Source organism: Vidua chalybeata, chromosome 3 (assembly GCF_026979565.1).
Source record: "Vidua chalybeata isolate OUT-0048 chromosome 3, bVidCha1 merged haplotype, whole genome shotgun sequence".
Lineage (NCBI taxonomy): Eukaryota > Metazoa > Chordata > Aves > Passeriformes > Viduidae > Vidua > Vidua chalybeata.
Genome location: NC_071532.1, coordinates 24455623 through 24478895, shown reverse-complemented (window position 1 = coordinate 24478895; position 23273 = coordinate 24455623). Strand labels below are relative to the sequence as shown.

Genomic DNA, 23273 nt, shown 5'->3' with positions numbered 1-23273 from the left:
AAAAAAAAGGCATCTCTTTCCTACTAAAAGTTATTTGGTGAAATGAACATCTTTCCCAGTTTCATTGGATTAGTCTGAGTTTATAATAGGATATATGTTTGGAAAACATTCTTAGAGGTCACAGAAACAATCCACTTACTCCAAAGCAGAATCAATTTTACCCAGGTTATTCCTGACAAATGTTTATCCAACTGTTCTTTAAAATCTGCAGTGTCAGAGCTTTCATTTCTTTCTCACAGCAATGAAATCTTTTGCTAAGCTAGCCTGAATCTTTTATTAAAAAAAAATCTACCTTGCTGTATTTTAAGCTTATTATGAGTGCATTACTGCTTTACTCACAGTAAACACAAAAAGTTCATTCTCTTTTTTTAAATTACACATTTTTACATATTTTAACACCATTGTTGTTTCTCCTTTTAGTCTTCATTTTTCTAAACTTCACCATTTTCTTTGGCCTCTCCTCTTACTCTGCTTTAGAATGTCTAGTCCTGTTCATGTTCTTGGTATTCAGTCATAATGCATCCCATAAAGTTCTGTTGGGATGCTGGAAAAGGCCTGTTTATTTGGCTCCACAAAGTAATGAAAATATCTGCCCCTTTGACTAACTATGAAATGTTTGCTCAAGATCCCGTGGAGTGGAATTTGCTTTACATTACTGCAAAGAGAGTTCACTGTGATGAAGAGCTATGGGGAGATCTGACACCAAATGACCACAGCCATTTTCAGCATTTCTGCTCAGAACAAATGCAAACGCCGCCTGTGCAGTGTTCCATGGCAAACTCATTAAGAAACAACGTTACTGGAAAGATTCTCCACTCTGAGAAATGTCTGTGTATTCCAGCCAGAACCTGGCAGTAAAAACACTAGCACAGATATAAATATTTTTTTAAATACACATTTTTAAGACCACTTTACAACACTAAAAATGTCATTGTAAAAAAAAAGTTCTCCTTGTAATGCTTAATATATTAACATCTTACCTCATACACTTATTTTCTAATTATTACAGAGCTGAATACACACCATGTAGAGGTTAGCAAAGATTACATAGTCCAGGCAAGACATACTTCTTTTTAAATGTATTACCCTATTTCAGAAAACTTGGAATCAAAGCAAGGCCAAACACAAAACTTTCTTCAGAGTAGACTGCATTTTGATCAATATTATATGAATAATTTTCTTTTAAAACAAGTAGCATCCAAGAGGAATGACATTTGAACTCCAAGCTTGCTGGTTCTACACCCTGTATAAAATAGATATTACTTCTCTTGATGACAAGAGAACCAGAAAGGCAAACACAACAGTGGTACTACAGCATTCTGTCTCCAGACTCACAGCCACAGCACACAAGCTGGACCAATAAAAGCAAACCACACAAAATAAATAATTTGTAAAACCTCCTAGCCAATTCAAGAAGTCCTTTTAAGTATAAAGTCCCACATTAAGTAGAATCTGAAATTCAGCTCCCCATATGTTAAATCACACCACTTGGTTGCCTCATGAAGATATGAAGATAAACACCTAAATACCCCAATCTTCAGAGTGATGGGAGATGGATAAGTTCCTTCCCTAAAACAAGAACACTAACAGCACTCCTTTGCCTTGTGGTATTTTGACAGATACAACAAATGCTGTTATATCTAAGAACTTCAAGGAATGCAAATAAGTTCTAAAAATCAAGTCTGCATCACTTGGGAAATGACATTATACACTAAAACACTTCACATTTTGAACAGCTGAGAAGTTGCATGTAGACAGTACTAGCAGAAAAAGTCTTTTTACTTGATTTCTTCTCATCTAGTGTGTACTCAGAACACACCGTCCTGTGCAGCTGGAGGCTTTGTTACAGACAGGACACTGCTTAGTGTAGCCAGTGTTTATTGAATAACATTTTTTTTAAAAGATGATTTTGGAAAATTTCCCAGAAAATACATCTGCCCCTAATACTTGGACCTTGGACTGTAAGACCAGCCAGGGAGGTAGTGAGGACAACGGCATTTATTAGCAATGAATAAACTGATCAAACCTTTTCCAGATTAACAGTGGGAGATCCCAGACGCACCGAGAAGTATCTGTCTGCCGACTGACACATACAAGCTGGCACACTTTTGTGTCAAAAATCTACACAGCTGCACGCACACTAAAGCTGTTCCATCCATAAAGCACAATTGCCAGCTGCTTGTCTTCAGAAATGGGTAGTAAGAGAGAGTATCAACAACGAAACAACTGCAGAGTGCAGTAAAAGAATATTTTTCATCCTCTTAAGTGTCTGTCTTTCTAAACTCTCCTGGATTTGCTATCATTTTCCCCTCCATCACGTTTTGGAAGAAGGACAGATGACCTACTAAGAAAAACCCAGATTTATATTTCTCAAAATCTTTATTGAGTTGCCAAACCTGAACTACACATTTTTAGGTACCAAACATAGACTGATTTAATCTGATTGTCAGTCATTACTAGCAGATGTCTGGACAAATTGCCTAGTGTGTTTTAGTCCTAGGTTGTCTCCAAATACTCTGACTAATAGCTGGTAGAAGAGAAAGAACACAATCCAAAGCTATGATGAATTATATTTATCCATACAGTATTATCAGCCATCAGCTGCAAATATGAAGGGGGCTTTATTTTAACGTCTTCCAACCTGCCTGTCCAAACTCTCTCAAATCATCTCAGCCATCACAATAAACTTTACTCAAGGCATCAGTCTCAGCTTATGGAGCAGACCTAAACCCCAGAGTGAACTGAAACTTGGGTAGACTGGTGTTGGGCTTGCTTGGTTACAAATAGTCACAACTGACAACAAAAGAAAAATAGCCAAGGTTTTTTTTTTTTCTAAATATACACTAAAGGCTGCAAACTGATGTCAGGAAAATTGGGCAATTTGGATGAGGAAAGGAGTCCAACAGCTGTTCCTACAGATTCCCACACAGAGACAGGTTGTGCCAGTCAACACAGTGTCAATATTTAACTAACACATTATCACTTTTTATTATTATTTATCAGTCAACTAAGCACCTAGCTAGAAAAAAAAATGTGAAGTCATCTTCAGCTTTTTTTTTTTAAGTCAGATTCACTGAGTGATCATAGAGAGGCAAGAAGCTGTTTTAAACAAAACCTGAAATTGCACATACACACTTGCAAGTACCGAGTGCTCAAACATCCTTGCCAGAATTACCAGTGGTGACTCTGAAGACAAGGAATGTCAGTTGAGTGCTCTTCAAAGCTCCAGTATTCTTATTTGTGTCAACAGTGCGGCATGGTTTTTGCAGCCCTTCTCTCTCTTAACAAACAAGTACCATGTTAAATTGTGTCACTGCCACTGGTGTGGCCCCAGCATCATCAGTGAGCTAGTTAATGCTTGCTCTTACAGCTGCCTAGATTCCTTTTGGATTTCCCCTTCCTGCTGTCATTCTCATGGCCTGAGATAAATATACACATATCTTTCATACACTTTTTCTTTTAAGTCTTCAGTTCTGCTGTTTCTTCTTTTAAACACTCATACTTCATGCAGGCAAATGCAAGAAGATTTCACTTACAGACTGCTACATCATCTCAAATGTGCAATCAGGTTCATTTTTGCAAAAAACATATCTTTGTTTGTCTGTATCTTTGCTTTAGCCCAGAAGTCAAGATATCAGCAAATGATGAGAATCACAGAAACAGGAAATAGGTCGGCTTCAACTTGAAAATCTCATGGTACTAAAATAAAATAACTGATCAAAAAAAAGAGGGAATACTCAAAGGCCCAGAAACAGGGAATTTTGTCAGAATGGCAGGCTTTTTTCTTGCCTTAACAAAACAAACAGGATCACAACACAAATGCTCTGAAACTGGAAGACAGAGCTTTTTGAGTGCTTATGCAGCCCCAGGAATCCTCAAAAATGTACCAAAAAATACATCTTGGCACTCACAGCAAATTAATTAAAAAGTTTTTATCCCAGAAGAATAAATAAAATCTTATATTTACAACTCAAAACCAAGTCAAATATGAGCAACATCACTGTCATGTACCTCTCTGTCCAAATATGAGGTAATAAAAATCCCACATGTCCAATGATTTCTACAGGTTTTTTAAGTGAGAATCAAAATAGCCCATACATCATTAGTCATTACATTACTTTAATAAGTTAGAACCTACCTACTTGAACATGGAAGTTTTATAGAACATGATACTAAATTGTAAAATGAATGCAAACTACAATTAGTATACTTTTAAAGTAATTTAAACTCATTTACCTGTAAAGTAGGTATTGGTGGGGAGAATGGAACTCGCAAATCTGTAATACCCATTTCCAGGGAAACGGATCCCTTTTGTTACTTCTATATTCATTGTAGCTAAAGATGAATCCATCCTTTCCACCTGGTAGATGGGAGGAGGCCCATTAAGCTCTTCAGGTTCATTCCAAATTATCTTTACTGTTGTGCTGTTTATTCCTTCAACATGAGGGGTACTAAGTTTTCTTGGAGCTGTGGATAAAAAAAGTTATCTAGGTATCATTGTCTGTAACACTTAGGGAATTATTTGTTGCACATAACAATCTTTACAAAACATCCTGTTTCATTTTCTGATCTTAAGAATAAATACAGATATCCATAGAAGCTTAATTAGGAGAGGGGAAAAAAACCCTCAAAAACATTCTTAATCTTTATGAGAAACTTACTTTCTCTTGCACAAGAAATACTTTATTTGTTTATTCAGGCTGTAGACATATGTCTCTATAATCATATCTAAAATATTTTTGTTCATAATCTTTGAGAATATCAATCAACATCTTCATAAAAAGTTTATTTCGATTCCTTCCTTCCTTGATGGGCCTCTCATGCCAAACTCTCTGTAAATGTGTATCTATATGACTTTCAGAAGTGGATGTGAGCGAAAAACCTAAGGAAAATTTGAGCAGTTATAACTCTTGCTACATCTCAGTATGGTACATGACAACAGGGGTCTCTTGTCATTGGACTTATCCTCACCAAGAGGAGCAGAACAGCTCTCTCTCCACAGTCCGGCAGGTCCATCCAGTTGTTCTCACGATGTACACACCAGACAGCAGCTTGTGTTCAGATAATTGCTCACTTCAAGAAAACAACCCTCTCTCATTTTTCTCCACCAATTCTGATGCACACCAGGACTCCAAACAAGACTGCTTCCACAAAGGGAGCAGCATAAGATAGTTCTATATTATAGGATGATCCTTCTACTGTTAAACCCAATACTTTGATACTCTTTTAAACACTCTGATAGCATTAGCTACTTTATAGCTGAGTTGCTAACTAAACTTTTTACATTTTTTAATAAAAGGATGTACAGTAAGCCACTGGAGGGCAGCATGACCTGTTTGGATAATGACATGATGGCCCTACAAGTGGAAAGAAATGGACCATCATTGAAACAACAGAAGACATCATCTAAAGAAGTATGAGAACATTTTGCTATGTACAGAACCTATATACATCTTATCTTGCTTTTTTCTCACCCTTCTTTCCCTGATAAAGAGAAGGATTTAATAACAGGAACTTCATTTGTGCCCAGGAAGCGAAATACAATGACAACTTGTAAAAATTACTTTTTCCCATAATGACACAGTAAAGAGCAATAAATGCCTTTCAAGAACAATAAAACCTGAATTAAAATATGGGCCTTCAAAATTTGACACATTACTTCACAGCCCAGCATTGTACATAGCATGAGTTCTTTAGAGAAGGAGAGATTGCTTCATTTAAAATTAATTAATAACATTCTTTTAAACATTCCTGCATTTCCAAGATCATTAACACATTTTTCATTTTTCCTATTTGCCAGTAGTCTATTATTTCTTTATTTTTTTCGTTTTCTTTGTCCCCCACACCCCATAACTTGATAGATATTCTTCTTGGAGAAAGCAGGGAGTGGGGGAACTGGGAAACTGCCAAAGGCACTATGCGCTGTAAATTCCTGCTTAGGTATCATTTATGACTTCACAATTTAATTAGTATCTCACACGATGATAGAAATTTACAATGTCAAAATTGAAGTAATGCAGTGTGAGGTCATAAGCTTGCCTGCATAAGTAGGGCACAGCACTAATGAATTGTGGTATTAATGCACAAGTTTAAATAGAAAACATGGCTTAACAATCAAAACTTCACCTCTGAGAGAACCAGCCTACGTCAGCATTTTAAATGCGAACCAAAGAGGTTGAGCCCTCCAGTTCAGATTACTGATGGCAAAACAGAAATGCTAAAATTCATTACTTTTAAAATGCATACAGCTGACTAGCACTCATGACAATAACTACATCTTCCTTTAAAGTCTAGTATTAATAAACGGCAGTTACTTGGACCATAATTATGGCATCTCTGATACCCAAACCTGAAGCTTTTATGGGGCTTATGCAATTAACTACTTAAATGCATCGTAACACTTGCTTCTCTGACAGGGAAGTATTGATTTTTTAATCATTTTCCAGTCTCCTCTAGCACAAATAAATGTACTACAGTTACAGTTAATGCACTGTGTACACGCATTAAACACTGGCATGACACAATTTATTATTTTGTGATATATGGAACACAAGACTACCCTTTCAGAAAGTAACATCCTTGCTATAGCACTAGTATTTAAACTACAGTCTCCTTGATGCTTGAGAATTCTTGCGCATCAAGACAGCACATCAAAACTGCACATAATAGGTTACATAAGTAATTATTAACAAAAATAACAAGAAAACCCGAACAGAAAACCCAACTGCACACAAAAACAGAAGGTCTTGAAATAAATCTGTTGCACAAGCCCAGCAGGGTACTAAATGCTGAAACTGAAAATATTCAACACTAAACGATTCAGTATATATTTTCCTAAAGGTGTCACTGTGGTACCTGTAGCTACTTTCTGAAAGATGAATCTAGTATAATTTTACTTATTTAATTTTTTTAGTCACATTCTGTTAAGACACATCTGTCAAAATAATAAGCGTACTGCATTTTAGTGGATTCAAAGTCACATTTTTGTGTATTTTAATTATGTAGTTTTAATATCTTGCTATATAATACATATTTAATATATTATAAGGCTAAAACAGTGTTTAAAAGCCCATGATTGCCGCATGCCATTGTGTAGCAGAGGGCACAGAAAAGACCAATAAAGACAGATGGTCTATACAGCTTATGTTGAAGTCATATATCTAAATATAGATGTTGCTACACAGGTCATTACAAACAAGCCTTTCCCATGTGTTTATGCACACACATGTACACAAAAATGAACTTGGTAAGTAAAGAGCAGTTAATTTTGTTTTGTTTGAAATAATATCATTTTAGTTTTAGGCTCGAAGACAGATGCCAGCATTTCGCTCTGAACAGATGGTAATTCCATCTAATAGTGCATCTCTGTATTAGTAAGGTCTGTTGTGTATACAAACAGTAATAAACACTAGGTAAGGATCAAAATAAATTTTAATTGTTGACATTAAATTCTGGCAGCCATAGTTCTAAGGATACAATACTCCTTTCTCGAGTCTGTCAGGTTTACTAATACAACTGCTAAAGCTTTTCCATACTCTGCCAGATTCTTGTCCCAGGAATAACATATTTACACTGTGGCTAAATTTTACAGGCTTACATATGTTTGAGTAACTACTGCTCAGCTTACTGTAGGTAGGTATTTGTGTACTCTTCCACCAAAATCCTCAAGTAGACACTGAATGGTTCAAGGAAGGTAAAAACAACGAAAAGTATACCATTCTTAACTGAATCCTAAATGCATACATACAAAATAAAAGAGAAAAAATGCCAAATTCAAGGAAAAAAGTTACAGAAAATATCTTTTTCTTCTCATATTGGAGTTTACCTTGCAGATAAAATTGCACACCTCACTATGGGTCATGCATTTCATTTTTGATTCCAGTAATTAGACCAAAGGACCCTGAGTTTGCCATTGCATTTCAGGTATCTTCTCCTTTTCTGCATTTCACAATGGAATCAGTCATTTCAACAGCAAATTAGTCAAGCAATAATACCTCCATCTTCCAACAATATTTTGAGTTATAAGAGATTCTTTAGAGTCCATTTTGGACTATTTCCCAAAAAAAAAGAATAAAACCCACCCACAATGGACATCTAAAAAAAATTTAATAACATGGATATGTTGCAATCATATTTATTTAAAAAAAAAGATGTAATCCACTGTATTTTTTAAAAATCATGAAAAATATATTGCTTCCACCATATGGGACAACCAACGACTCACCAACCGATTTAAGATGCAGCATATTGAGCTGACCATATGTTACAGTGCTGTTGAATGGCTGAGTGATTCATGCCCGTCACATTCTAGTATATCAATTAAAGCTCCTTGAAGTCTGCATGATTTGTGTCTCTGTTATTAAACCCTGCTAATTCATCCCACTTACACATCTGTTATAAATCTCTAGGAGTGCTGCATGATTCATGGCAATCTGTGAGCATGGTACAGCAAATTCTTCTCCTTGTAATTAACAGTAAATTGTTTTACTGCCATGCAATGAATTTTTCAGTTATATTGCAAATGAACTCCTAAATGCACGGTTCTTTCCTAAGAACTGACTTATATTATTAGGCAATTAAAAAGTATTGCTTTGAACCAAAAGCTTTTAATCAAGAGAAATGCAACTTAAACATAGCTTAAAAATGTTGCAAATTTGACTGGGAGGAAAAGAACAAACTGAGCTGTTTTGAGCTATTTTATGACATAATATGTGGTTGGTAAGGGAGAAGAAACAAATAACTTAATTCCCTACTGATTCTCTGAAACTCAAAGAGCAGTTTAACTACAGCTTGAACACTTGGCAAGACAAGTTTGAGTAGATTCTATTTATCTCAGAAGTTACTTAAGTCATCTGTCATTACGAAATTTCTCAGATTACTTTACACTTTTCTAATTGTAAAACAGCATCTTTATTCTTGGAATAAATAATTGGATAATTAGCCAAGCTGAATCATCAGAGGATTCCAGTGCTGCTCAAGTGTTCTTGTCAAAGGTGAAGCAAATTCATTTCAGCTTTGCCTCTGTAGCTTTCTGAAGAGGCTTTGATTTTTTTTCCTGGTACATTCTTGGCAGCAGCCTCAAATTCATGAGTCCATACATCAAGTCAGTAGTTTAACAACAAATGAAATTAAATTCAAAGAAGGGAAACTAATTGAAGGACAGCAACAAAAGTGTTTGGTAATGTGCTTTTTAATATGGCATGCCACATTTGCATGATAATTTTTCCTTTTTAGCATGGAGCAGAAAGTGACTAGCTTAATGAGGGATTATTCAAGACAGGAATGAACAAAATGCATTCATAACTAAGAACAAAGATTGTATTATGAAACGGAAACAGGCAACTGCCGAGAAGTAACTGGATGATTGGTTTATGCATTATGAATAAAAAGGTAGAAAAATATTTATATTAGTATTCACTAATGACTATATATACAAGATTGTTGTAATTAAAATTATAAATTAACATATTAAGAGTGCTTGTTTAATCACTTTGGGTCCTATTCACAATGAAGAGACTTATGTACATGCATGCAAAACAATCTGTGTTTCCAGGCCAGCAGCAAATGGCCCTCGTATTTCTCTTCTGTAACAAAGGAAACTATACATTTCTTACTACCTGTTTAATGGGTATTGGTGACTTTAAAATTGAGGCATAGCCTTTTGTAGAAAAGCCATTTATGACAGACATAAACAAAGGAAGCTTTTGAAAAGGGTCTGCACTGGACCTTATTCATGAATAGAAAAAAATGGGAAAAAATTGACAAATTACTCAGATTAGAAGGGAAATCAAAACCAAAACAACAAGGAGTGTAATGCAGTCCATAACTACCCCAGCAAACCCAGAGGCAACTCCAAAGCCCCAAATACAACTGGTTGAGAATTCTGCCAAGAAGCCAGATGCAGCTGGTGCTGGAAGAATATCTCCTACAAATTAGCTTCTGAACCCTGTAATTGCCATCAAAAGCAAAAGATCAGGAATACAATGTGCTGGGTAAATGGCAGCAATCACAAATCAAATACTTTTCTATGTCTTAAAAAGTGCTTTTAAAACAAATTTTAAAAAAATTTAAAGGCAAAGGAAAGGCAAACTTAATTTCAAGAAATAAGCTTAGTCACACAGCAGCTAATGAAACATAGCTGTATAGATTGTTTAAGGAAACCTTTGACTATATTATTTGAGATCAGCAGCGTAAGCAATTGTACTGGTCCAAGCATTCACACAGCTAATCTCATCCTGCTGAAATGACAGAAAATGATGGGAATAAACTGGCATTTCTCTGCCTCACTGAAAAATTTTGAAAATATGCATGTTTTGTGTTGGTAATTCATAATTTCATGCAGACACATTGTCACAAAAATAAACTTTCAAAGGAGCAGGTCTCTCACTGGTACCAGCTAGTAGAGTTCTATAGGTACCATTTCAGTATCCTACATGAGAGAAAAACATGCAACAAAAACTGCTTTTGAAATTAAAAAAAAAAAATTAAGGCTAAGGCCTAAGAACTAGTAAAAATAACAGGCTGAATGCCATTCTCAAAAATAAATAGGAATTTGAACATGGCAGAACCCAGAGAGAAGAATAAAATAAAATTTTACTCTATGTATTGAGTTAGAAAATGTCCAGTATTGCTCTCAGTTACATACATGCAGATCCACTTGATGATCTTGAGAGAGCACAGACAGAAACAAAGCTCAAATTGGATTTCAAATTTTCAAATAAAGTATTAACAATGAACTTTTTCCTCATCTATCAGCCAAGGATTTCAGTAGCATGAGCAAAATATTGCGGCACATAAAAGTATTTCAAATCCCACAAGGATTGTGGAAGCTGCAGTACCTTAATTTACTATTTAAAAGGCTGATTAAAAAGTATAAAAAACTTCGTAATTAATTGCATATTTTAAAGTCTGGTATTTATGTATTTGTATCTGAACAGACCAAATTGGCATTCTCTTTCTGTCCAGTCACCTTCTCTTTGAAGGTAACAGGGATGGGTAATTTTCCTCCGTTACCTTCCTACATTTCTTTTGATCTTTCATCCCAATACTGCATTTATGCTAACATTGATCTTCCAACACTTTTTACCATTCTTGGAGCATCAGGCATAACTGTTCTTTTACTTAGGTCACCTTCTTGGCTTCATATGCATTTGTAACACTCAGCCTTTTTCTAAAACAACTCTATCCTTAGCAATTTTACTGTTTTCTCACACTCTCTCCTCCCATTCTTCTGATTTGTCTTCTTTATTACCATTTACAGACATTGTGGGTGTATGTATTGGTGAAGAGTAGTGATTTTGCCAGTCTGACAGACACAAGGACATATGGCCAATTTGAGTTTTCTTTCACTCTACTCCTGCAAAGCTACACATGAGATATTCCCAGTACAGATGCCTATATTGAACCAAGTTAGAATTAATTTACTCATGAAGTTTGCTTCTGGATTTTAACCAGTTACAGTCCAAGAGACTTCTCACTGAAAAATGAGAAGACTCCTCCTGATGCTTCTGCCCCTTGGGTGCTATCCTTAAATTTTGCCCCTGCGTGAAGTAGTGTCCTTAGTCTTTTCAATCTTATCTCAAAACTCCTTATTTTTCTTCCTCAACAATTTTGTTTCTAGTGATTTCATGCCCTTGTTTCTTCCTTTGTTTTCATTTTCTGTCTTACAATGTATTAAGGGAAAAAAAAAAAACAAACAAAAAAAAAGCTAACAACAACAACAAAACCCACACAAGTTTTCAGAGAAAAAGATTACCTTTTAAAGAGTTTATTTTTCATAACTAGGCTTCAAATTACCCTAATGGATCTGAACAAAGCTTAAAAATTACTTGAGACTCCTAGTGGCAAATTTTAGAAGTCACTGGCAATTTCAAAAGAAGCCCCTTGCTATAATACACATCTGTTGGACATGCCAAAATCACAGCCATCAAGATACTCATTGACTGAAATGGTCCACGTGATAAACCTGTATACTCCATACATAGAAGGCTGGTGGACATGGTTTTCCATTATCGTTCTTCTCCTCCTCCTGAGGATCAGAGGAGAAGAAATAGTCCAATTTAGTATAACCTCTAGGCCAACTTGAAAAACTATTCAAAACCCCTGGATTTTGTTACAATGCAAGAGGACCATCACGCTGGAACACATTTCAGTCCAGGCTTCCTCCAAAAAGCTGCCAGGGCATGGAGGGGGACTGGCGTCCAGCCAGGAAAGCTATCTCTTTGCCAGGGAGACATTCCTTCATAAACAAAGAACTCCCCAACAGTCCTAGAAAGACAATTTTAATTTCATTTTGCATGTCTCAATGACAAAAAAAGAAAGGATACAAATGGACTAAGACTTGATTATCTGTTTTTACAAATGCTGGGGATTGGTTTCCCCAACTTTGTTTCAAGTTTTAATTCCCTTTGATTGTCATCACATAAGTAGTGCTTCTTTTAAATTGTCTTTGGAAACATAGTTTTACAGAACCTCACAGAATGAAACATGCACACACACACAAAAGAAAAATAAAAACCAAACCTCACAGAAACAAACAAAAAAAAAAAAAACACACACACAAAAAAAAACCCTGCATGGGTAGGATGAAACAAATATCTCCAGGAATAAAAAATGTGACCTGTGGAAGACACGTACAAATTGCATGCAAAATGTAAGTTTTTCATTTTTCAGTTTGCCAGAATTTAAGACACTGCAATAACATGCTTTAAATACATAAAAGGAACACAATACAGTGCTGATTCTTTTCTTTCAAGGCTTACAACAGTAAGTAGGAAAAGGCTTCACTGCAAAACAGCTAATAAATGGGGACATGCCTGCTATGCTACTTTGTATTCTCTTGTCTTCTCTAATGTGATAGGTCTCTGAGTATTAACACAACCAGGGAGGAGATGGTCATAAACAAGCTGTCAAGCATAACTAAGCTATTGTTCCTGAATCTTTTAATAAATATATAAATGCAAAGTTGGATCATTTGTAGTAATAAGGTGTGCTGTTTAGGCAATATTTGTTTCCATGGTTATCAGCACAGACTGGAACACTGTTCCTCATAGCTGTGTGGAATGGGATAAAGTCATACTTTATATAAGTAGGAGGCTCTGTATATGGCCAGCCTTCCACTTGAAAAAAAATGGAAAGGCAATGAAATAAACAGACATGAAGAACTGAGGACAGACTAGAGGCAATATCCCAACACCTTAAATTTCACTTCAGCAGAGAGAGTGAGGTAATTGCAAAGATCATCATCCAACATCCATATGACAACACCGCTAATTGCTTAACATTTTTAGTTCTAATTAGTTAACATTTTTAGTTAAGCATTTTAGGTAATATTGTGAAAATAATTGACGTGTTTTAAATGCCTATACAAAAGGAAACCACAATGTTAAGTGGTCAGTTCTCTTCAGATGACCACCAGTATGTCGTATAGCATGAGTTTGAGCTTGTGTTTATAGTATTAAAGAACCATACTGACTACTTCATTCCATGAATAAAGAGACTTATAAAGCTGATATTCCTAACAATTTCTCTCTTAAAATCCTCTTGAGCCACCAATGTCCAAGAAGTGAGTTTATGCCAGTCCTTTCTTGAAAGTAAATACAGGCTTTCTCCATCTCTGCTCTGGACTGATGTGTATTTTCCCCTAAATTTGTAGACAGTACCTTTGAAATCCATGACAATGCTACTGAAATTAACTTGAAGACTCAAAATGCACAGGAACATATATGCAGTTTCTTTAGCACTGTTCCCATAGATATGTAGATACATATCTAAAAAGCAAAATCTCAAATCTCGTGGGCTAAAAAACCAAACATTTTCAAAAAAGCAGACCCAAAGCATGTATGTTGCTTCTGATTTAGGCACTATGTACTTATGTTACTCTTAAAGCCATGCAACTCCTCCTGCATGCGTTAAGCAAGGCATTGGCACAGCTGGAGCATTTTACATTTCTTGTTATGCAAACACACACTGAAAACCCCCAACAACAAATTAACAACTTCTTAGCATCCTGAATGAATGAGTGGATGCAGCCACATTTATGTGCCTTCACCATTTAAACAAACACAAATAAAAACCATACATATCATAACTTGCAACAGAGAGAGCAGTACACAAATCCTACTGCCATAGCAGAGTACCTTAAACCTCCACTGAAAACATTTTGGTTTAAATCTGTCAAAACAAACAAATAATAATTAAGCAAGTCACTTTGTATTAATGCAACACCTACCCCTGCCACTGTGCATCAAACTAGGACCATCATCATGGTATTCATTAGTAAAGCATGTGTCAGCTTTGCACTTTGCTACAGATTGTTTCCTTACCAGCTGCCAAGGTTTGCCCCATGCCTGGCTCACTGGTTACACAACCAATTTGATTGCAGAGAGTCACAGTAAAATTGTACATCCTGTAAGGTTTTAATCCCGTTGCTACATAGGAGAGCTCGTGAGCCTCGGCTATATGCAAAACCTGCAAAGCAAACAGATTGGAAGACAACAGTTGGTTAATAATATTTTCATTCCTGTCATTTTATGACATGATCACTAATAAGAAACTTGTCTCTGAACTTGAGGTTCCTTCACTCAGACATGAGAAAGCCTGAATAGACCAACTGAGGGAGAGGATTATTTTGGAGAGTCTGAACAAGCTGGGATTTAGGTGATAATACTTCCCATCACACTGTTTTATGAGGTAATAAGCCAGTTCCTGAGTGGATAAATGAGGAAACAAAGTTATTGCCTCATAAAACTGTGTGGTGGTGCAGTTATCACTACAAGCAGTGCAGCGACAATTGAGATGACAAAAATGACACTATTAAGTTGTGAAATCTGACCACCATTGAAGGAGTGACATGATTAGCAGGCATTAGGAGGGAGGGGAATAACAAATACCTACAAACACTTGCATCTGCTTTACTTTAACATCAGTATAAGCTATCAGTGGAAGGGGAACTGAAAAAACTGTAGCATTTTTGATATCTTTGTTATTAGATTTTTTGTTGCATGAAGAATCTTGCAAGCCAGTGACCAGAAGCAATTGGCATTTATATGTTGTTACAACAGACCGAGAACAGTAGTATCCCCAGCTGATAAGCAAATAAACTGAGGCCCATCTGTGATAATACCAAAAGATAAAATCAGCTCTGAATGAGAAATATGAGAGCACCACATCCACTCCCATATTCTGATTATGTTATCATGTTTCTGCTCATTCCTAAGCTTTCAGTTTACTACTAATGCCATGACATTCGTTTGCCAAACCCAGTCACTCAAACATTACAACAGTATTTTAAATTCATGCATTTTGACTTTTTAAATGTTTCTTTCCAGTATTTTAGGTTTCCCCACTTCAAAAACACATCCAGACAAGTACCTTTTTAAGGAGAATGTAGATACCTACAACACAATATGGCTTTAAGCATATTAGCAAGTACAGCAACAATATAGAACCAGTATACACAAGTATCACGGTAATTTAAATTTAGTTGCACAAACTCATCTCTCCTAATTTTGAATCTCACCTGCTACTGACAACAAGTCAGCTCAGAAAGACAACTTAAAATGCAGAAGTAGTACATAGCATTACATCAAACCTGTAGGTGATCAGAGAACACACAACAAACCAGGGAAAAAAATCATCACAATACCTCAGAGAACATCAGGTTTTATCAATTTTATTATTACCAGTTAGGAAAGACTTAATGTAACTAACAGTAATACCTGGGGAAATGGTGGCAAGGACGGTTGTTCAGTCATCAAACTGATGCTATACCCCATCACTTCTCCTCTTGATATATTATCTTCTGGTTTTTCCCACGACACATTAAGGGAATGTGGTGAAAGAGGGAATACTGATGGAGATGGCATAAACGCTGGGGCTAAAATAAAGTTAAATTAATAATATTCAAAAAATAAGTGAGCAATATGTATAATGCAAGCTTCCTCATTGTACTTGTAAAACACCATTTCAGACAATCATTTCTTTTCCCTTTCTAACCTTATTTTCAAGTCTAGCTGGAATTTTCACCTTATTTTGCTAAGTACTTCACTCTTCATTCTCCTGTTTTCTAGTCTGGCTATGAATGCAGATTAAAACTCTGCCTGTGTCTTCAAAGAAATACTAATCAACACTACAGTCCCAGCCCCTGTAGCAGGTAGGAAAGTATATACAAATGAAAAGGCCTTGAAGAAAAACTTCATGCAACATGGGAAAAAACTGATAAAAGCAAAAAGTGTTCAATACTTCAGCATCTTAAAAGCAAATCTGTTTGCTAGGCCAGTTTGAAATTAACATGTCTCTCACTTCTTACAAAACAGTTCCCCTGTCTTCCATAGTAAATCTGTTAAAGGATTGTTTGCACTGCAGTTAAATCCCCACCTGATTCCTCTGTAATAATAGGATACCAACTCACAGCACTTCTGCTACATACAAACAACTGCACTAATGGACCTCTTCCCAAATACAATTTAACACTTTTGTAACATATAGTATTTAGGAACAGATAAGCAAAAAGGCTCATTTTGAAGGAAGAATTAGTTTAGTCTGCTGTTTTGCTGGAGCAAATGACTTGAGGGCACGATTTTCAAGCTAATACTAAACAAAAGCATAAGTAATGTAAGAGAGATGCTTAATTGTCAACCATGGGCTTTATCAGTCTGAAAACCATAGATTTCTACTGAAAGCATTGAAATAAATTGCTGATATTTCAAATGATATGTCAAGTGGCAAAGCCCTTTTGAAAATATGAAGAGTCATAATACGAGAGGCTGTGAACTGGTTACACTTTGATAGAAAGGGGCCATATTATGACACTTGGCCTCTATAAAAGCCCATGAAGAGCTGTAAGGAGTTAAAGAGTTGGCCATCTCAAACACAAAAGACTTTACCATGAGATATGCACAGAAGGAAGCAACAGGATGGTGTTAACTCCAGGCCTGTTGCACACGAGACCTGCTTTGCTCATTCTGGTTAAACACGCCCAGACAAAAATTCCCACTTTGGCAAACTGTGTGAAGAAGCAACCACTCACACACAAACAAAGATCACCCCACGTCATGGGACAGACGGCTTTTGCAAACACCAAGAACTATTGAAGCTCCCCTAAGCCACCATAGCAAGAACTTGAGATAGGAAAAAGATGGTACTATTGTCCAGATGTTATCTCAGACCCAGCTGGAGGTTAAAAAACCTTGGGAAGAAGAATGTATCACTGATAGTGGACACAAAGAATGCAAGATTTATGGGCCACAACAAAAGCCAACTTGTCAACTGTGCTGAAATCAGCTCTGACTTGGTAAAAGGTAATTCCATCACGGGTGACCACTGATTCACAGCCCATCAACCCAAGAAACCCACTGACACAAAAAAATAAAGACTGAGCATACAGACTAATTAGCATTAGAAGCAAGGGAATCCTCTAACCAACAGAATAAGAGAACTGTGTAGCCAATGAGCATTAGTTCTTTTATTTGCTAAAATGTATAGTGAAACATTTTGAATGACCTCAGAATCGCCACAGAAGACCAGAGTGAAGAAGGACCAACAGGACACTGCTGGATCCATGGGTGGTAACTATCTTCTGTTGATCACTCTCTCTCCCCACTGTGTTTTCTCTTTCTTTCTATCTCTACAGCTCACATTTCCAGTTAAATAAAATCCATGTTATTGACTTTGGCATATGGACTCATCTGAACCTTAATTCACATAGAAGCACCTCTCACTAACAGGGTCTCAGCAGAAGTTTCAAACACTCTACTCCTGAAAAGGTAACCCTCTAAAGGTCTTCAAATTAAAACACTGCTTCGTATATTTTGCAATCTTGTAGTTTAAATGTAGGGTTAATTGACATGGATTATTTTCCTCAACAATATGATATTATGGTGAAGAAAATGCTTTTGCTTTTCATGCTCAGTTCTGAGATAATCTGACGTATCTTTAACTAATTAAAAATGGGAATTTGTCCCTAGTTAACCATCACTAGACACTTTTATTAAAAACTAAGAATACATCTATTAAAAACTAAAAATCTACATTTGCCTTTCATTTCTGTCAAATAAATTCAAACCAGTGCTTACCAGCCTCTCCTGTTCGTCCTGATATCCAATCTGAAGATATGCTACCTGCCATGTTTACTGCTAGCACATAAAATTCATACTCTGTGAATGGCTCCAGATCAATGACTGTGGTGCTGGTCTGTGGTGGAGCCAAGGCATTTTCATTCTGAGATTTCACAACTGGTTGAGGACTGAGCCATCCACTGCTTTGGAAAATACGAATTTCAGGAGCAAGAAAGTTCCCAGCTGATTTTAATTTTTTCCTCATGTAAAGTTCATATCTTATAATTATACCTAGAGGAAAAGGCCAGAAAAAATAGTGAAATTAAAATATATCTGGAGTTCTACTAAAATACCAACTTTTTACACTTTTTTCTTTTTTTTTTTTAAGACAAAGAGAACTTTTGAGTGATATTTTAATTATTTTAATGCAAACATTTAAAACACTACTGGATAGAAGATACATGTACATCAGTTTTATATCAATGCAAACTTATTATAGACACATGAAGGCCTCACCACTCTGGGGTAAAAAAAAACCAATCAGTGTTGTGGTATGAAGCAATGCATGATTTAGGTTGGATCGTGAAAGTACTTTAACTATAAGATCATAAGAAATCTTACCAGAGATTTCTTGCGAAGCCAGGAGATAACTGCCATAAAATTTATGCATTTGGGTCGGTATTCATGGACTAAACTAGAGAGGTTGCTTGGGAGAAAGAGCTTTTCTCTTTGTCTTTGGAGAGACCAGGAAATCTGACCAGATATTGAGGCAAATATGAGAATGTTGCTTAAATCTGCTTGTACTGGCCATTAGATGCATGTCATGACTATGGACTATGAAGAGTGTATGACACAGGTTGAGGTGCCAACAGTAAATATCATGACCTGCATTGTAGAAACTGCCTCTCTAAATACATAGTTATTCTTGTGTGGGCATTCTTCCTGTCCAATCTGGAAATAGCTGGAAAATGAGATGCTCAAAGTGAAAGCTGAGCTCGCCAAAGACAGATGCCCATTTTGTGAACAGATAAAAATGTTTGTTTCCACATGCACAAATACTTGTGCATGTTAGTGCAAGTTCACAAAACTCCACTGCTCATATATTAAAAGATAGTTTTACCAATAAAATCTGTGGTATCACAGAAGTATCCTACAACAGCTGTGTTCTCAGTTTCAAAAACCTAAAATATTATTACACAAGTTAGACCAGCAACTCTTGGCAATCACCTAATCCCTAACAAAGTTATACTGGTAATAGAATTGGCTACTGCACATGACGGATGGTTTCAAAAACAGACTTCTCTGTTAATTCTTAGATTTTTTTCCATAACTGTTTTTTGCTTATTTATTTTTTGTCAGGCAATACTACCACATCTGTCTGAACTAAGCAATCTGGCAAATTGGGAAAAAAATAATTTTATTGTAAATGTTTGATTATAAATGTGATTTTTGCTGCAACAGATGCCACTGAGTGCTAAATCCTGGACCAAACAGTTAGTGGATTTCCGGACTCTGGAAGAATAAAACACAGACTGTGAGGACACACTTAATGGCAAATCGGCAAATTAGGAAAATGCCTTAATTCATTTCTCAGCGCATGGTGCATGGACAGGGATATTCTAAATGAGATTTGAGGAAACGTTGTTTTTCCCTTGCAAAGACTTTGATTCACAAAAGTAAAGACAATATCCTACCATTTGGTTTCTCAGGTGGTGACCATTCCACAGCCAGTTCTGTAGAGCTGATGGTTTCTACAGTCGGTGGGTGCAGCCCTTCCGGAGGAGCCTGTGCAGTAACTACAGTTACTGGCTGACTCTTTAAGCAGCCTCCACTAGTACAAGCTTGCACAGAAAAAACATACTTTGTAAATGGAATGAGATTCCAAATAATTGCTGAAGTCTTTAAGCCTTCATATTGACCACAAGGCTGCAGATCAACTGTGCTAGTACAAGTCAAAATGTATTTCTCTATGGGCCCAGACTCATTGGAGACACTTGTCCAGTAAAGTAAAACAGAGTGGTGACTAACGGGAAAGACAGGATTCAAATCCAAGCTTCCTACAGGTGTCCCAGATTTTGTTCTGTATGTCACTGAGTCACTTCTTGTAAAACCATGAACGTTGCTGGCTTGGATATAATAGGAGTAGAAGGTATATGGAGCTAACATGGTATCGGTGAAGGTCTGAACACCTGAAACAGGTGAGAAGAAAACTGTATCAGTTTAAGACATTAAAAGTAATCTCAGTTGCTATACCTAAAGTCTGTCCAGCTCTAATCCAATACATATTTATGCCTGTTCACATGCTCTTCTTGAGATTATAAACATTGCAAGTTCTCAGGTTTTTTTAGCACAGGAAAAAAAGGTCCCCTTTATCCTTTATTAGCTTCCACTGCACTTTAGCATCATTAGAGAAACTATTTTTCCACTGAACTTCTAGTTCCTGCTTTAATCATGAAGATTAATACAATTATCTCCTCATTCCTCTTTTTCTTCAAAATAATTATTTCAAATGTAAATCAGCATCAATATTAGTGAACATAATTTAAAAAAAACCCCAACCACTTTGCAAACTTTCAGATCTCTTTTTTTTATTAATTTGATGGCATAACACCAAGTATTTCAACTTTGTGTGCTTTCACTTCCTCACTTCTACCATAATGCTTAAAACCTCATTTGAAAAGCATTTGATCTTGGATAAGAAGTGAAACAAAAGTGCAAATAATTATTTAAAAGGTATATACAAAGCTTATATTTACCTTCCTCACCCCTACTTATCCCAGCAAATGGGCCCTTGGTCAGGTAATAATTGGCATAGACTCCATGATTCACAGAAGGCTGATCATATATATCTTTATTAAGAAACCCATTGCTCTTTTATAGACAGTTACGATACAGCTGGACCTAACTGGTCCTCCAATCCAAACCATCACCATTGGCTAATTAAGAAACCACCCTTTGGTAAACAAATCTCCATAACACACTCCACATGTTTACAATACCAGGTGCAGCAAGTTAAGATAAGAATTGTTTCTCATTCTTTTCTCTGATCTTCTCACAGACTTTTCCCAGCACAATGCCTGGGAAAGTTATCTGTTGCTGTCTGTGACCAGAGAGCTGCTGTCACACCTACTCTCCCTTATCCTTATTTAGTAGTCTTTTTAGCATCTTTTTAGTACCAGTTGCCATTAATTGTTCCTGTACATATCCCAGAAACAGTTACACATCTTAGTCATCACAGCACAGTATAAATTTATGTACAACCATAACACCCTACATTATTTTGCCTTAAGAAATAGTTAACATTGAGTAATATATTACATGTCAGAGTACAGATACTCATAAACTTTTGCAAAGCAAATGAAGTAGATGAAACTATTTCTACGTTCTCTCTGTACATCCACACTGGCAAGCCAGCCTTGCCCTGAATACAACTTAAAGAAGAGGACCACAAAACCCTGAGTATTGCTAGCTATTCAACCTTTGACATTGTAGCACAAAAGCAGCAGAGTCAGCCCAGTAATTGCTTACAGTACTTCAACTCCTTATAGCAATCACAACATTGTCACCAGAGTCCAGCAATAATGAGACCATGTTATGTCATCTTCAGGCCTTGCAAACCACAGTACTTCAGGCAGGGCTGGGCAACAAAAATTGTGCTAGAGAAGGGTAGGTATTTGGTGTAAGGAGATTAAATATTAGGAAAAATTTCTTCATGGTAACGGTGGTCAGGCTTTCAAATGAGCTGTCTGAAAGTGTGGTAGACTCAAGATATCTGGAAACATTCAAAAAAGATGTAGTACTTGGGGACATGGCTTAGAGATGGCATGGCAGTGCTGGGTTCATCATTTCACTCAGTGATCTCAGAGGTCTTTTCCATCCTTAATGACTTTATGACTTGTATTTATAAGTAATTAGAAAAAAAAACCCTCAATTTGGATTTAGAATTGTTAGTAACTTTGGGGTTTTTTAACATTTTAGAGCAAGTAGTTAATTTTATCCTCAAGACCAAGACTGGTTCTGGGAAACCTGAGGCTGAGGTTTTCCAGAGCAGTTAAGAAAACACTGTTTTAATTGGGCATTCTGCAATACTATCATCCAGGACAGCATGCTAATTATTCTTAATTTTCCTTGAGAAGTTCAATTTTTCTATAAAAGTCTCATTCAGCCATAAGATAATGTTAATCCAGTAGTACTCTCACCTCATAAGCATTACAAATTCCAAACTATACTAAGAAAAAAATAACATAAGGAAAAGTTCTGTCAGCATTAACAACGTATTTTTGATATCCAAACACCAGCAGATGATTTCATATCACTAATTAGGGGGATTTCCAGGAAATGTCAAAAATGTCTTTTGAAACCAAATCTATGTTTTTAAGAAGATAATCATTATCCAGTTAAATACATCTAGAATTTTTTTGCTTTCTACAAAATATGTAGGTAGAATCATGAAGTAACATCCTCAACAATGTACTGTTTCAAGTACATTATTAAACAGACGCATAACAATGAAATAGCATAGCTTTTCTTTTAAAATTAATTAATACTTTTACTAAATCTAGGCCTTTAAACCAAATTAAGGTGCTGGAATATTCTCTATTAGTTCTCTACATTTTTTAATATTTCTTTTTCTCAATCTCTTAATCCCATGCTTACATGGGGTCACATACCTTTCTTCACAGTATGTACTGCAGAGTGCCCAAACTCACATCATAAACCACATAGTAATGAACTGTAACACAGCAGCATGAACCAAAATATAGAAATGTGAGGTGCATTCCAAAGGATCTGGGTTTCCATTGAAAAATAGCTTGTTTTTCTTTTTCTCTCTCCTCTCCAGGATACAGACCAACAACTAGAGACTCAACTACTGCAAGACATTAATGCTGCTTTGCTAAGAAACTGCAACAAACTGAAGAAGCTCCTAGAACAGAGGTCAAACCTTAGTGGCATTAAACCACACCCGTCCTCTTAAAAAACACACTTGCGTGCCAGGTATACATACAAACAGTATCCATCTCCTTTTCTTTGATAAGTGGATCAATATTAGCACAAAATGGCCTTTCCAGCTTGGACAGAGTGTCAAATCCTTTAGGACTGCCTTCTGATGATCCCTTGGCAAGCTTCAACATGAAAGAAGTGGTGCTGCTAAAGACAAATCAGGATCTACACTGATAGCTTAACAGAAGGTGCTAAAAGTTAGAGGCCACAAAAAGC

General features: G+C 36.2%; 1 protein-coding gene across 12 annotated transcripts in view; it reads right to left on the bottom strand.

The window, feature by feature from the left end:
• The window catches only part of USH2A (usherin), a 374435-nt gene that overhangs the window by 271719 nt on the left and 79443 nt on the right, over window positions 1-23273 (bottom strand). For all 12 annotated transcript variants that reach the window (XR_008429695.1, XR_008429696.1, XM_053936908.1 and 9 more), the window contains 5 exons: window positions 19751-20245; window positions 18075-18347; window positions 15720-15877; window positions 14325-14469; window positions 4237-4467 (listed from right to left, as the gene is read on the bottom strand). Coding sequence is in view for 10 of the 12 variants with exons in the window: in XM_053936908.1 (XP_053792883.1) it covers window positions 4237-4467; window positions 14325-14469; window positions 15720-15877; window positions 18075-18347; window positions 19751-20245 (1302 nt within the window). In the remaining 2 variants the exon portion in view is untranslated. The remainder of the gene's footprint in view (window positions 1-4236; window positions 4468-14324; window positions 14470-15719; window positions 15878-18074; window positions 18348-19750; window positions 20246-23273) is intronic.